Below are 16,753 nucleotides of genomic sequence, written 5' to 3'. Positions count from 1 at the left end.
CCCCCATGGTCTCCAGTACTGCGCACAATATTCCAAGTGAGGTCTCACCAGTGTTCTGTACAGCAGCATGAGCACTTCTCTCTTTTTCTACTGCTTATACCTCTCCCTATACATCCAAGCATTCTGCTAGCATTGCCTGCGGCTCTATTACATTGTCTTCCGAAATAATTACTCCTAAATCCCTTTCCTCAGATACTGCGGTCAGGACTGTGTCAAATATTCTATATTCTGCCCGAGCAGGTGCACTCCCTCGCTGAAGATACCGCTCCATCCCTGCAGGTGAGCGGAGGCACGGAGGAGCTGACGGGACGTCCAAGGGACACTGTGGGGCCGGTAAGCAGCTGATACTAGCCGGGGAGAGCAGGAGCCCGTCTGAGCTGCGTCCTACGTCGGCCGTGCCGGAACCGGAAGTCCAAATTGCTACAGTTTTTATGTTTTTTGTCTTTAAAGCAAAAAAATAAAAAATAAATACTTAACCTATAAAAACTGACACAATAATTCAATACTCAACCGCTTTATTGATGATCTGAAAAATTCCCATTTTTTTCACCGAAAAGGTGGGTGCATATACCACTTTAGTTTCTCTTCCTATTTGTTACCCATATAGTTATTTGAGACACTGACAGATGTCATATAACACAGGCATTTATTTTGGTAAACCAATTTTTTTTTATTTTTTTTTTTTTACAAAAAGACTAAACATTTCATACCCTTTATAATTGGTGTTATATGACTACTGCTAGGGTCTCTGAAAACTATATAAGCTACAAATAGAAAGAGAAGATAGCACCTACATGCACCCATCTTGTCTGCCCTGTAACATTTTGAACATACCACACTAATGTTCCAGAGACTTGCTCACACTGCAAGTAATCCAGAAGAGTGATAGCAATAGCTTTAGTAAGCAGATTGTATTGTTTAAGGCCTATATGGTTGATGATTGTTGTGCCCTATATGCACAACATGTCAAGGTGAAGGCGGTCCATAGCACCCCTATCTAAGACATTTCTTCCATTGTTTAAAGGGGTTCTACGGTGCTTAGACATCTTATCCCCTATCCAAAGGATAGAGTATAATATGCCTGATCGCGGGAGTCCCGCCGCTGGGGACCCCCGTGATCTTGCACGCGGCACCCCGTTTGTAATCAGTCCCCGGAGCGTGTTCGCTCCAGGTCTGATTACGGGCACTCACAGGGCGGGCGGCGTGTGACGTCAGGCCTGCGCCCCCGTGTGACGTCACGCTCTGCCCCTCAATGCAAGCCTACGGGAGGGGGCGTGATAGCTGTCACGCCCCCTCCCATAGGCTTGCATTGAGGGGCGGAGCGTGACGTCACACGCCGCCCGCCCTGTGATCACCCGTAATCAGACCCGGAGCGAACACGCTCCGGGGACTGATTACAAATGGGGTGCCGCGTGCAAGATCACGGGGGTCCCTAGCGGCAGGACTCCCGCGGTCAGGCATCTTATCCCCTATCCTTTGGATAGGGGATAAGATGTCTAAAGCACCGGAGTACCCCTTTAAAGGGATACTCTGTCCCTAGACATCCGTCCCTATCCCCAAAGGACAGGAGATAAGATGCCTGACCCTGACTTTACGACTACACCCCTCATGGTGTCACACCACACCCCCTCAATGCAAGTCTATGGCAGGGGGCGTTGCGACCCCCTCCAATAGACTTGCATTGAGGGGGCAATGACGTCACGAGGGGCGAGGTCATGACGTCACAACCCCCGCTCCAAGCGTTCGGAACAATATGTTTTGAAAGATGGGGGAGCGGAGTACCCCTTTAAGACATGCACATGAGGAACTTTCTGTTCTTTTTCTTTACATGGATGAATGAAAGAAAAATACAAGACATTATGATAATTTGCTTACTTCAGAGAAGAAACCCTAATAATAATAACTCTTTATTTATATAGCGCACACAGATTTCGCAGCGCTGTACATTCAAATTGGTCCCTGTCCCCATTGGGGCTCACAATCTAAACCTATCAGTATGTTTTGAAGTGTGGAAGGAAACCGGAGGAGTACCCGGAGGAAACCCCCGCACACACAGAGAGAACATACAAACTCTTTGCAGATGTTGTCCTTGGTGGGATTTGAACCCAGGACCAAAAAGCTCACGATCACACAAAGCTGCTTCAACAAATATGTTTATTGTAACACGATTATTAATGCACATCATCAATTTTATATAATATTTATTGCGTAGTCAAAAATAAATGTACTACAAAATATAGTTATTACGTATATAGTCATACTGAACAGAACCGATCCCAGTCAGCAAACAGGCCACGCTGTAAGCTGCATTCTCATGAATATTGTTTCTGTCCATATCCACTATTATTTTCATCACCACACAAAACAGCGTAAACACTTTAAGGCTAAGTTCACAAATAAAACCTACACTTGTGGTATACGTCAAAAAATTGTCTGGTGTGCAAATGTACCCCAAAAGATCAATTGATTTCCATGTACCAAATATCTTATAAATGTGACAACATTTGGTCCATTTCCATGGGCCCTATTAAACGAGATTGTGTGTAAACAAGCACCAATCACGTTAATCAGCCTTCATTTACAGAGCTTTCACAAGGCTTCATTAGTCGTGCGGTCCGCCACACTAGCCCTTTTACACAGGGAGGCCGACGGCTGATGATTTTTCGGTATGTCGAAATAACCAGGTCAGCTGATCACTAGCACTATCCAGAGGGCACAGAAGTCTGTTCTACCAATAATCGCCCTGTGTACTAGGGCCCTTACGGGGAGATTCATCAAGACCTGTGCTGAAAAGTTGACCAGTTGCCCATAGCAACCAATCAGATTGCTTATTTTATTTTTGAAAAGGCCTCTGAAAAATAAAAGAAGCAATCTGATTGGTTGCTATGGGCAACTGGTCAACTTTTCCTCTGCATAGGTTTTGATAAATCTCCCCTAGGATCATACGTAACAGATCTGCAGCATATTTTACGATGCACATCCACCGATGAGAAACCCTAGATTGTGCCTCCTGCTGTGCCTGCTTTTCTGCTCGTAGCAGGAATCCACTGCTACAAGCAGACACACAGGGACGCGCGGGCAGTTTACTCACAGACATCGCGGTCGCTCCCCCTGCTCCCTGAGCTAGGTGTGATGTCGGAGTACACTGCGCGTGCAACTCGCACGTCCCTGTGTATCTGCTCGAGCAGACAATGAAGGCACAGAAGTAGACACACTTAATGGTCCGTCATCAGCGGATCCGTTACGTGTATACGTTACCCTTAGTGTACCCTTATGCAACCCTTAGTGTATATGTTTTTTGGGGAGACTCAAAAAAATGTGACCGCCTGTGCTTCTGAGTCCTGCAAAAACACAACTTATGCATGCAAATGTATGAAAGGTGGTCACTTTTAGGGAGATTTATCTAAAACAGTGGAAGAGTGGTGCAGTTGCCCATAGCAATTAATCAGATTGCTTTTCTCATCTTTCAGAGGCCATTCTAAAAATGAAAGAAGCGATCTGAATGGTTGCTATGGGCAACTGCACCACTCCTTCTACACAGGTTTTATGTCTCCCCCTTTGAGAGATTTCAGTATATTGAAATCAACGGATCTGGGGTGATATAGTGGCTGGCTAGCTTTTCAACATATACCACAGTAACAAGGTATATTTAAAAGTGAACATGAAGCCCTGCGCCTTGTTCACACAACAGAATATTCAAGAAGAATCTGGCAAAAAAATTCCACTCCGAAATTCCGTTGCAGCAAAGTCCCATTGTTTTCAATGGGATTCTGCTGTACCACAAAAGAGCAAAATTTCCGTTGCAAAAAAACATCTGCTTTGGAAATTCTAATTCCGGCCTCGACTAAAAGAATTGACATGTCATTTGACATTAAAGGGGTACTCCGGGAAACTAAACCCATAGCCCATCCTTTTCCTCTCACCAACCCATGTATTTGTCTAATTATCATTCATTAGCTATATAGAGCAGTTTTCTTCTTTCAGCTGTCACTTACATGCAGTGAGTAAGAGAAAGACGTCATAATCTGATCCTGCTTGTCTTGCTGTAAAACCCTCACTGACCTAGCCCCCACCCTTCATGACAGCACCACATGATTTCTGTCTGGTCTAGAGCTCTGACTTCACAGGTACACCTCCCCTCCGTGTGTGAAGAGCTTGCCCTAAAAGAAGCTCAGTGAAGATTTCCTCAGTCTCCTCGGCACATAATGCTGCTCTTTTCCTGTGTAGATCTTATCACTCACTGCTGCCATTAAGAGCATTGCATGATTTATTGCTGGAGGAAGGATAGTCTGAAAGAAAAGACATGTACAGTGTGTGTGTGAGCTGCAGTGTAAGCATGCGCACAGATAGTGAAAGCAATTGGCTGGCAGCCATTACAAAGAGCTGCACTGACTTCTGGAAGTTGTAGTCTGTTCTGCAAACAAGGAAAAAGAATAATAACCCTTTAAGGACCAGGCCAATTTTCATTTTTGCACTTTCATTTTTTCCTCCTCACCTTCTAAAAACCTTAAAGGAGCTATCCAGTGCTGAAAAACGTATCCCCTATCCTAAGGATAGGGGAAAAGTTTCAGATGGCTCTGCCATAGCGATGTATTGAGGGGGCGTGTCAGCCGCCGCTTCGTGCGGTGGTCGACACCAGCTATCTGATCAGCGAGCCGGGGCCACCCACGATCTGTAACTTATCCCCTGTCCTTAGGATAGGGGATACGTTTTTCAGCACTGGACTATCCCTTTAACGGTTCAAATTTTCCATCTACAGACCCATATGAGAGCTTTTTTTTTTGTACCACCAATTTAACAATGTATTGACATGAATCACTTAACCACAAAATCTACGGTGAAACCAGAAAAAAAAAATTGGTGGGGCATAATTGAAAAAATGTTTTTGAAAAGAAAGCAATTTTGTAACTTTTGAGGGTTTCCAATTCTACGCAGTGCACTTCTCGGTAATAATGACACCTTATCTTTATATTCTGTAGGTCCATGCGGTTGCAAGGATACCTAATTTATATAGGTTTTATTTTATTTCACTACTTTAAATAAATTATAACTACATGCACCAAAATTAGTATGTTTAAAATTGTCATTTTCTGACCCCTATAACTTTTCTATTTTTCCGTATACGGGGCGGTATGAGGGCTCAAGTTTTTTTCGGTACCATTTTTGATTTAATGGACTTTTTGAAAAAAATGTTATTCATTTTTTAGGATATACAAAATGACCAAAAATACGCAATTTTGGGCTTTGGAATTTTTTACGTATACGCCATTGATTGAGCGGTTTAATTAACGTTATATTTTTATAGTTTAGACATTTATGCACGTGGCGATAACACGTTTATTTTTCTTTACATTTTTTTTTAAATGGGAAAAGGGGGGTGACTTTTAGAGAAGAGGTTAAATCACATATTACCTTTTTTGTACACCATTTTTTGGTCCCCATAGGGGACCATTACATGCAGTCTTCTGATTGCATGGCATTGATTAACGTTATCTGTGCTCTGCTGCTCCAGCCTGCTTAGATGGAGGCAGGTAGGGACCCTCCCCGTCCTCTTAGTTGTTCGGGATGCCGAGAGTTCTGAACAGCCCAACTGAGCTGCCAGGAACAGTTTACTTTAGTTTTAGATGCGGCGATCAACTTTGATCGCCGCGTCTAAGGGGTTAATACTGGGCATCACCGTAATTGGCGATGTCCGGCATTAGACATGGATCCTGGTGGCTGATAGCTGCCAGGACCACCCAGCTATGACGCGGGGTCAGCCGTGACACTGAATCATAGCAGGGGAGTGGGACCAGGGCATACAGGTACACCCTTGGCCCTTAAGGAGACAACAGGGGCCAAAGAAGCTGCCAAAACCACATAGATAACTACAGGGGACACAGAACAGGTATTGTGGTGGCTTTGGGGCATTTTTAATTTTCTTAACTTCCCCGGAGTACCCCTTTAATGTTAACTATAATGCTAGTTTAACCAGCGAATTTTGTTAAAGTGGTATTCTGGGATTTATTAACTTTTAATTATCCCACCCATCCATTTTACTTGTGGTATGGCTCTGCCGCAGATAATCCACTTTTTGTTCTTTTTATGGTCCCTCAGGTTCAGCATTCAGTTGCGGTATGTATTACTGGCAACTCTAGCCTTTTCTGCGATCCTGTTTGGCTTGAGACTAAAGCTGATCACAGGGGGCTTGTCCCTCTGACATGTGCAATCCATCTGTACGTCCCGACGTGCTGGTGTCACGTGATCTCAGCAGTCTGCAAAATGCGGGGACGCAGTGGACGCCGACACATCCAGATGGAGCGTACATGTCATCACGGGGCCTCTTGTCAGGGAGGACAAGAAGAAGCCAAGTCCCTGTCATCAGCTGTCCGAAGCAAGAGAGGGTTGCTATGGAGATTTGCTCCTGCTCTGGACAGTTCTTGACATGGTCAGAGGTGGCAGCAGAGAGCACTGTGGTCAGACTGGAAAGAACCACACAACTTCCTGTGGAGCATACAGCAGCTGAAGTACTAGGAAACGTAAATGGGCCCAGGAATCAAACTTTTTATATCCTCTATGACTGTAAAGTATGACTCTTTTATACTTTAATATGTGATCTGATAACTTTTTGTAAAAAAAAAAAAATAAATAAATATATATATATATATATATATATATATATATATATATATATTAACTTAAATTGGCCACCACTAGATGTAGACTTACAGGCAGAACACCAACATGTCCCTATTTTGCAGCACACTGGGTACGGTACATGCTGTAAGGCCGGTACCCAGTGAAAGAAATAGCAGGAGTACAGGCTTGTCTCTAGCCGCGGGAGTGCCCTACAGCGAGGAGGGGAAAACACAACCAAAGGCATTGATTGGATAAGGGCTGTGTGCGCACCCACGACAGCTCTGCAAAGCACTGTGCAAACGTCATCACAGCAGTGGGAACTGTCAATGTTGATGACAGGTAGCCTTTAAGATTTTTAGAGATAATTAATGAATCTACAAATCTGTATAACTTTCTGGCGCCAGTTGATATGAAAACCTTTTTTTTTCCGGAGTACCCCTTTAACCTGCCCTATGCACTTTATACATTCAAACATTGGCTTCTAAAATTCCCAGTGACCTCTGCCTAGAAAAGTGTAAGGAAACAAAAAACAAAGATCTCTGGTCATCCGTGTTGAAGAACTTGTGCCTGATTTTCTTCTGGCTGCTCCTGTCCTCTGGAAGGCTCTTCACCAGACTAACATTCATATAGCCTTTATGTATCCTAAAAGAACTTCTTCCTAATCTAGATTCTCAAACTTCATAAAATAATACTTGATACAACTGTATTTCAGGATTTTTAATTAATAGCTAATCCCAACTATCACTAGACTCATCCTCCTTCTGCTCAATCCACTTTATATCTATGAAATGGATGAAAAATAGTTAACCTTTTATTACTGGGCTATTAAATGGAACGTCACTGACAGTATACGTCGGCATCCCTTTTTGACAGGCCAGGAATGTATGGTAAAATTGTGATGTATAAAATTAATTTTCAAGTTCAGTGTGCACACTGGGACTAGGATATTAAAAGGGGTATTCCGGGCAAAAATATTTGATCCCCTATCCAAAGGATAAGGGATAAGGTGTCTGATCGCGGGGGGCCCCCTGCTGAGACCCCCCGCGATCTCCCTGCAGCACACGCATTCTATGCGGATACTGCGTCTCTAGTTTCGGAAACCTCCGTGTTTCCAGGACTGGGGACCTGACGTCACGCCACGCCCCCTCCATTCATGTCTATGTGAGGGGGCGTGGCAGCCATCACGCCCCCTCCCATAGACATGAATGGAAGAGGCGTGGCGTGACGTCCCCAGTCCCGGAAACCTGAACGTTTCCTAAATTGAAGATTAAGAACACGCATAGAATACGGGTGCTGCAGGGAAATCGCGGGGGGTCTCCGCAGCGGGCCCCCCGCGATCAGACACCTTATCCCTTATCCTTTAGATAGGGGATCAAATATTTTTGCCCGGAATACCCCTTTAATTGTTCTCATTATCTTTGTTCTGTACTTCTTGAGGTTGATTTTTTTTAAAATATATTTGTAGATTCTTTTGACAGTTTATATTTGTTATATGTTTCCTCTCATATACACTATGTAACATGTGAACACTCCTGTACTGTACTTGTCTTGTTTTAGGCTTCTGAATAAAAATAATTCTCTAATACAAAAGAAAATCTACCTTGTGCATTCTGTTCCATTCATTTTCTTGGCAATGGTCTGATACTCGAGTTACAAGTATTCAAGCTATATTCAAAGCAGTTCTGTTCACGAGCCTCCTGGTCATGCAAATCAAAATGAAAATGAATAGGACAAGTAAAAGGTATAAAACATATTAAAACAAATAGATCAGATAGCTGTAACAACCATGGAGCCTTGTCATTTGCAAATAAATCCAATCGATGCATTGTGAATTTTCACCTCAGAGACACAACCTGTTCGTTCAATGATACTGTATAAAAATACAACCTTCTTGCAGTGTACTCCAACCTTTGGCCACCATTTTACACTTCATATCTAGATACAGAAAAAGCTGAGGAACTTTGTAAATACACTGCATTACCGATCTTGTACTAATCCTGTACAGCCTTTATTTTACTCCAGAGCTGCATTCACAATTCTGCTCATTGTTGTTGGTAACCGCCAACAAGCGAGTCAATACACATACCCCAATAAATTAGATAAGCTCCATAATACAAGGTGGACGATTCGGTTTCCTTAGTTTATACAGTGGTCCCTCAAGTTACAATATTAATTGGTTCCGGGAAAACCATTGTATGTTGAGACCATAACTCTATGGAAACCTGGTAATTGGTTCTGAAGCCACCAAAATGTCATCCAAAAATAGGAAAAAGTGAGGACTAAAGAAAAATAAGTAGATAACTAATATAAATAAAGCAAATCCTTACATATAAAAGAAAGATCTGCTGGGAGCTGTAAATCACTGTATGTCAGTGTTTCCCCAAGCAGGGAGCCTCCAGCTTTTGCAAAACTACAACTCCCAGCATGCCCGGACAGCCTTTGGCTGTCCGGGCATGCTGGGAGTTGTAGTTTTGCAACAGCTGGGGGCACCCTGCTTGGGAAACACTGGTCTATGTAGAGTACAGGAGCTTCTTCGGGGTCCTGTACAGTACACAGTCCTAAAAAAGGAACATGGAGCCGCCCTCAGCTGGTGTCCAAAGGAGCAGCAAAGCCTGGCACAGGTAAAGAGTACAGAGCATGTAATACCTCCCTGTACTGTAGGGGGCGCTACCAGACACGAGTCAGTGCATGCACTTCAGTAATAGAGGTGTTTTACCAATGAATGCCTATTCTGATTGGTCGGTTCTTCCAGCCATTGACACATTTCACAGATCTGGAATGTTTGTAGTATTGCATGTTGAGTCTGGTTTCAACTTACAATGGTCCAGAAAAGACCATTGTATGTTGAAACTATTGTATGTTAAGGCCATTGTAAGTTGAGGGATCACTGTATTACAGTGCGTGTAAAAACACCAGTACAATCACTGCACATAAAAAGTGGTAAATATTGTGATTTCAGCCCTGGATTTAAGAAGTTACTCACCTTTTCTGTAAATCTTATATTATGCTAACATACATTAACTCAATCTCCTATCTAAAGAAAAGGAGATAAGTGACTTGTTGTGGGAGATCCAACTGCTGGGACCCCTGTGAGCTCCATTACAACTCTGTGGGTCTCTTTGTGCACCGATCGGGGGTCGACACTCCAACCTCCATGCATGTCTGGGGGAGAGCCGGAGATTCACAAGTGCACTATATGAGCATGGAGTTAGAGACTATACAGAGACAGAGTGAGTAAGGGAGACTCACTTTGTATCTATTGCAGTACTGTACTGTGTGTGGCAGTGGGCTCGGCAGTCAGCGACGCTGGATAGCAGTTTTTGCAATGACCCGACGTACAGCAGCCTTGCAATTCGATTAAGAGCCCATCATAAAGTTGAAACAATTGTATGTCGGGGCCATCGTTAGTCGGGGGTATAGTCATTGTCAGCCAAACTATCACAATAGTATGACTAAGAGCGCCTGCAGCGCTTGAAACGCATAACTTGTTCCTTCCTTGTCCTATGGATTAAACCCGATTTTATCTGCATTGAGCTGGATCCAATCTCTTTCATTTTCCAAACTATCACAATGTATTATCCTGATGCAAAAAACTTTATCTCAGAATATGCTCCATCATCCAGTCAAATTATGATGTCAACATGAATAAAAGAATGAAATAGAGAACTGCTTACAGCTTCTTCCAGATAGGTCAGATTTAAGTACTAGCCAACAGGTCAGGCTTGAGGATATCCCATTAATTGATCACCTGTGGTAATTCCTGCACATAGAATCCTCATATCACCTGTGCAGTATTAAGGATATCTTGAAAACAAGATCTGCTCTTGGGACTGTTTGAGAATGAAAAGGTAGGAACCACGAATATCCATTGGTTGTTTGGCTTGAGGAACCATGGTGAGAATCACTGCAGTACATGGGATGCTGAACCAAATGAAGAACACACTGGAACAGAACCACAGTTCCACCAACCATCTAATGTGCAAAATTATTAGGAGACATATTTATTGACATTCAGGGTAAATATACCGATTGTGCGCTTATTAACGAACTTGACAAAATGCAGGATAAGACGCCACCTACTATAGACTATATCGTAGATATGATCTGTAATGCGGGGTCTTAGCATCCATTCTCATGTCAAGACAGAAGCTTATTCTTCCAGTAAGTGCTTGAGGTGAGACAATATCTCGGCTCCAGTAGACCACACACTTATGGATGAATCGATAAGATCAATCTCCTTGGCAATTCTTTTCTGTAAGGTGTAGCCCTCCCTGGGCATTGCAATATCACCTTTCTTAAGGAACGTCACAGGGCAGAGGTCATTGCTTCCATCGCCAATATAAACTATTTTGGAATAGCTCACTCCATTTGCTGTCTGCTTGGACACAAATTCTTGCAACACTTTTCTCTTGCACAGGTTCTTGGGACAGGCTGCACAGTGGTGGACGTGGAAATTCTGCACTGTGAGGTTCCCAAAGCGGTCGAAGGTTGCAGGGTTTGTGAACACCTGGTCGAAAACGTTGTTCACGTTGGCATGGGTGAGAATCCAGTCGATGAAGATTGTATTGGAGTCGGAGATGATGATACAATCAAATTGATCTTTGTTTTGGCCAATAAAATGAAGGAGCTCGGTCATCCCAGGGGTATAGGGTATAGCAATCATGATTCTCTTCATATCATCCTCGCGGATTCCCTGTTCTCCAAGGTAGGTGAAAATCCTACCCATGTACTCTGTCCATTTCCCTTTCTCGTAAGAATTTTCTAAGACGTTCGGGAGCTTTTTATCCGGAGCACATTGGACAATCCATGTGTCACTGTTGTCATTCACAATAGTGTGGTCAAAGTCAAACACCAGGAGAACCTTCATGCTTGTAGGATGGTAGATTTTACCTACAGATAACAAAAGTTAAAGATGGTAAGAGACTTGGTCATATACACAACACATTATAACAGACTAGTTGGGTAAGAGAGTTAGTAACACAGGGATGGACACAATAACATGAAGTTCAATACCTGGTTCAATACCCAAAATTTATAGCACAGTATTAAAGGACATGTCCGGTGATCACTTTTCTTATTGTATCCGTTCCGGGCTGCAAAGAAGAAAATAAAAGCTTTCTCTTGCTTGCCTAGGCTCCCCCGGTGCTCCGGTACAGGTGTTTGGTCCCTGGGCTGTATTCTTCTTACTTCCTGTTAGCCCGGCACGTCACACAGAGCTTCAGCCCATCACTGGCCGAGGCGGGACATTGCTGTGGCCGGTGATAGGTTGAAGCTCCGTGTGACGTGCCGGGCTAACAGGAAGTAATAAGAATACAGCCCAGGGACCGAAAACCTGTACTGAAGCACCGGGGGAGCGTAGGCAGGTAAGAGAAAATTAGTTTTCTCTTATTTTTCAGCCCGGAACGGATAAAATAAGAAAAGTGAGCACCGGACATCTCCTTTAAATGCTAGCGTATTCCTATATACAGCCCTGCAATGATCATTGCCACATTCTGTGTATGTTGGTAAACTGGCAGTAAAAGTTGTAATACCTCAAAGGATGTGGACCTGCTCTGCTACCCAAATGCTTTAACCAAACTCGGTAGTGGAGTCTAAGTACCCTCTAGGTCTGTGATCTCCAAAGTGTGGACCTCACACCATTGCAAAACTACAACTCCTAGCATGTACGGACAGCCGTTGGCTGTCCGGGCATGCTGGGAGTTGTAGTTTTGCAATAGCTAGAGGTCCATATTTTGGAGACTACTGCTCTAGGTTTCCACTATTTATATTGTTACGGGATGCAGAACCTGGACTTCTACTGTAGAAAAGTGGTTTCCAAACTGTGCAAGACTACAATTCCTAGCATGCCCAGACAGCCAATGCTGGGAGTTGTAGTCTTGCAATGTCTGGAGGTCCAGTTTGGAGACCACTGTGCTAGAGGATACCAGGTTGCTACCCCAATAGTGGTTCTGGTATGGATAGCGGGCTTGCCGAGCAGACAGGCAGAGGTGATTGGTTGTGCTGGCATGATAGGCAGGCAATCAGGCAGCGGAATCAGGTCCAGGCAAAAGAGAGGTGGCAGGTGACACTGGTTTGGCATCAGGTACAAGCAGCTGGCACAGTTTCAGGGTCAGCAGTCCAGGTAATACGCAAGAAGGCCAACATAATACACAAGAGTTAGGCAGAGGCAACGTCATGTATACAGACACAGGTCAGATACAAGCAGCAAAACTACAACTCCCATCTTGCCATTTCAGCCATTAGGGAATTATGTGACTTGCTGTTTTGCAAGAGCCAGAAGGCCACAGGTTGGGAAACACCAGTCTTTGGTACTGATGTAAATAACGGATCACTTTTCGGTAGTGCCATAGACTTTGGCTGGAGTAGCCGGACACATGCTCTACTGCTGCTCCATTTGTTCTTAAGAGGAATGGGGGGGGGGGGGGGAATCAGGGTTCTCCATTCTTGTGATCAAGGGAGTCCCCTGAAGGAAAACCTTCACCAATATAGTAATCCCCATTTATCCTGTAGACTGGAATAGATGCTTCTGGGTTTGCCCTGTGCATTTTTGTTGCATTTGTAAAATGCTTTTTTTTGTTTTTTTGTTTAGATCAGTGAGTTTAGATTGTGAGGTGGGTGGAGGTTTGCTGAGCAAAGCAAAACAAAACAAAAATGTGGAAAGCACAACATAATGCACAGTATGAACACCGCCTAACCCTGGATACTTTAAAACAGAGGTCACCTAACTTTGGACCTCCAGCTATTGCAAAACTACAATTCCCAGCATGCTGGGATAGCCATCGGCTGTATGGGCATGCAGGGAGTTGTAGTTTTGCAACCACTGGAGGATCACAGTTTAGAGACCTCTGCTCAAGAAAGTAAAATATAGTGCAGTGGTCTTCAACCTGCGGACCTCCAGATGTTGCAAAACTACAACTCCCAGCATGCCCATACAGCCGATGGCTATCCCAGCATGCTGGGAATTGTAGTTTTGCAATAGCTGGAGGTCCAAAGTTAGGTGACCTCTGTTTTAAAGTATCCAGGGTTAGGCGGTGTTCATACTGTGCATTATGTCCGGGCATGCTGGGAGTTGTAGTTTTGCAACATCTGGAGGTCCGCAGGTTGAAGACCACTGATATAGTGTTTCCCAGCCAGTGTGCCTCCAGTGGTTGCAAAACTACAACTCCCAGCATGCCCGGACAGTATGCTGGGGGATACAGTATTGTAACAGCTGGAGGCACACTGATGGGAACACAAAGCTGTGACCTGGCTCTTCAAACTGTTGTAAAGCTACATCCCCCGCCCTTCAGCAGGCCCTGGGAAACTGCAAATGCTGGGAGTTGTAGTTGCTGCAGACATAGACATTATTAGTGGCTCACAGATCTCTGACAACATTAATGGCTTCCCAGTCCCCCGACCCAGAGGAATAAAAAGTCATATCCCCCCAAGTGCAGTATATTCCTTATTCATTTCCTCACCCTTCCGAATTGCAGAAGCCGGACACAACCAGCGCCACTTCAGCGTCGGATCCTCGGTCAAAGGTGACGATTACGTCAGTAGCAGCAGACGGTCGGACATCTTTGATGAGGGAGCTGGTGTCAATGACGTCACAGGCCTTCAGCCGCCATCCTCTGTTGGCGTACCAGCTATAGCTATGTCTTACTACCTGTATAAATTATGTCACCAGTTCATAGAAATAACGTAACAGCTAAATAAACAAAAGAATAACAGTTATAAATAATTGAGCATGCGCAATGGGCACTGACGTAAGGCGGCCTTGACGTCTTGTTTAACTTCCGGTGTGGTAACTAGGCAACGGAATGTCTCACGTCCCTGGCTGTTGCTAGGCGACGTGAGGACGCGGCAGGGTTTCTCTGAGAGGAGATGATGTCCGCGGTGTCGGGTCCGGTGGTCCAGTATGGTCGGAGGAAAGGCTCAAGCAGAAGGGAGACAGGTGACCTGTGAACGGGCGACAGATGGGGGAAGTAGTGCGCAGGATTGCCTCAATTGAGGCCTAATTATTATCAGTAACCAGGGTGCCTCCAGCTGTTGCAAAACTACAACCGAAGGCTGTCTGGGCATGCTGGGAGTTGTAGTCTTGCAACAGCTGGAGGCACCCTGGTTGGGAAACACTGGGTCACACAGTGACATGGATCATGTGACAGCAAATCACATCTGCAACGTGCTGTTGTGTAGCTTTGTTGGCGTTGCAATTTTTTAGACAAAATTTTTTAGAATTACGAAATGACAGAGAAATTTTAAACAATTCTCAGTTGAACAAGGTAAAAAAAAAAAAAAGCACAAAAAAATCCAGAAAAGTTTAATTTTGGGCAACTGTCGCATCGTGGTTGTAATAGTACTCCATCAAAAATAAGACCAAATCGCTGGAGGGTCTTTCTCCGGAAACGCCCCAACCACTTGCAAAGTCAAATTGCAAATTTAATAAAGATGTCCGCCATTCCTGGATCTCCAATGCACGTGCGCTATGTCGACCAATACACAAAGCGGTGGTCAACAAGCCCCCTCAATGCTTCGCCATGGGAGAGCTGGAGATCCACGAGTATATCTCCCATAGAGATGCCTGGAGGGTGTGTGCCGGTGCCCAAGATCGGGGGGGGGGGGGGGGGAAGGGGGGAACCCCTATTCTATAGATAAGGGATACATTTTCCTAATCTGGAGTACTCCTATAACACCTTGGGGATGGACGGTTTTACCGTTTGTGCACTTTTGTTTTTTCTCCTTACCTATTAAAAATCATAATCCTTTCAATTTTGCACCTAAAAATCCATATGATGGCTTATTTTTTGCGCCCCCAATTCTACTTTGTAATGACATCAGTCATTTTACCCCAAAATCTACGGCGAAACGAAAAAAAAAAATAATTTTGCAACAAAATAGAAGAAAACACGCCATTTTGTAAATTTTGGGGGCTTCCGTTTCTACGCAGTGAATTTTTCGGTACAAATGACACTTTATCTTTATTCTGTAGGTCCATACGATTAAAATGATACCCTACTTATATAGGTTTGATTTTGTCGCACTTCTGGAAAAAATCATAACTACATGCAGGAAAATTTATACGTTTAAAATGATCCTCTTCTGACCCCTATAACTTTTTTATTTTTCCACGTAGAGGGCGCTATGAGGGCTCATTTATGCATTGATCGGACTTTTTGATACTTTTTATGAATTTTTTCATGATATAAAAAGTGACCAAAAATATGCTATTTTGGACTTTGGAATTTTTTTGCGTGTACGCCATTGACCGTGCGGTTTCATTAACGATATATTTTTATAATTCGGACATTCCAGTCAAGGGCGCACACACAAAACAATTCCAAAGTCCAAAATAGCGTATTTTTGGTCACTTTTTATATCATGAAAAAATTAACATATACCACGTTTATTTTTATTTACACAGTTTTTTTTTAAATGGGAAAAGGGGGGGGATTCAAACTTTTATTAGGGAAGGGGTTAAACGATCTTTACTCACTTTTTTCTTCACTTTTGTTTGCAGTGTTATAGCTCCCATAGGGGGCTATAACACTGCACACACTAATCTATTACATTGATCAATGCTTTCTTATAGGAAACCATTGATCAATCATTCTGCCGCTTGACTGCTCATGTCTGGATCTCAGGCACTAAGCAGTCATTCGGCAATCGGACAGCGAGGAAGAAGGTAGGGACCCTCCTGCTGTCTTGTAAGCTGTTCGTAATGCCGCAATTTCATCTCGGCTATCCCGAACAGCCCCCTGAGCTAACCGGCAATGTTTTACTTTCACTTTAGACATAGCGTTCAACTTTGAACGCCGCGTCTAAAGGGTTAATAGTGCACGGCACCGCTATCAGTTATTAGCCACGGGTCCCGGCCGTTGTTAGAGGCTGGGCCAAACCCGCTATGACGTGGGGCCACGGCGTGGCCCCGCGTTATAGAAAGGGAGTGGGCGGAGGGCGTATAGGTACGCCCTCCGTCCCCAACAGGTTAAAGGGGTACTCCGGTGGAAAACTTTTTTCTTTTTTTTTTTTTTATCAACTGGTGCCAGAAAGTTAAACAGATTTGTGAATTACCAAGTGGATACCCCCCGCGTCCCGTCCTCACTCTCCCCTGCTTGTCTTCCATGGTTGAAGCTTTGGAATAAAGAACCACTTGCAT

The 16,753-nt window shown here is 44.0% G+C and overlaps 2 protein-coding genes and 1 long non-coding RNA gene across 3 annotated transcripts in view; 1 reads left to right on the top strand and 2 right to left on the bottom strand.

Annotated features, from left to right (window-relative positions):
• Positions 1-2,137: 2,137 nt before the first annotated feature.
• On the bottom strand, positions 2,138-9,045 carry LOC130284409 (uncharacterized). Its single transcript, XR_008847020.1, has 2 exons — positions 8,219-9,045; positions 2,138-4,289 (listed from the first exon to the last, which is right to left on the bottom strand). It is a non-coding gene; the product is annotated as an uncharacterized LOC130284409 (long non-coding RNA).
• Positions 9,046-10,181: 1,136 nt separating this feature from the next.
• On the bottom strand, positions 10,182-14,213 carry PHOSPHO2 (phosphatase, orphan 2). The gene is made up of 2 exons (XM_056535611.1): positions 14,076-14,213; positions 10,182-11,508 (listed from the first exon to the last, which is right to left on the bottom strand). The coding sequence occupies exon 2, from the start codon at positions 11,483-11,485 to the stop codon at positions 10,769-10,771; it is 717 nt and encodes a 238-aa protein (XP_056391586.1). The 5' UTR covers positions 11,486-11,508; positions 14,076-14,213; the 3' UTR covers positions 10,182-10,768.
• A 125-nt stretch (positions 14,214-14,338) lies between these two features.
• The window catches only part of CFAP210 (cilia and flagella associated protein 210), a 31,232-nt gene continuing 28,817 nt past the window's right edge, over positions 14,339-16,753 (top strand). The window contains exon 1 of the mRNA XM_056535610.1: positions 14,339-14,551. Coding sequence (XP_056391585.1) covers positions 14,482-14,551 — 70 coding nt within the window. The 5' untranslated portion in view covers positions 14,339-14,481. The remainder of the gene's footprint in view (positions 14,552-16,753) is intronic.

The sequence above is a fragment of the Hyla sarda genome, chromosome 8, assembly GCF_029499605.1.
Source record: "Hyla sarda isolate aHylSar1 chromosome 8, aHylSar1.hap1, whole genome shotgun sequence".
Taxonomy (NCBI): Eukaryota; Metazoa; Chordata; class Amphibia; order Anura; family Hylidae; genus Hyla; species Hyla sarda.
The sequence above is the reverse complement of the archived record's forward strand: the minus strand, read 5'-3'. Positions and strand labels throughout refer to the sequence as shown.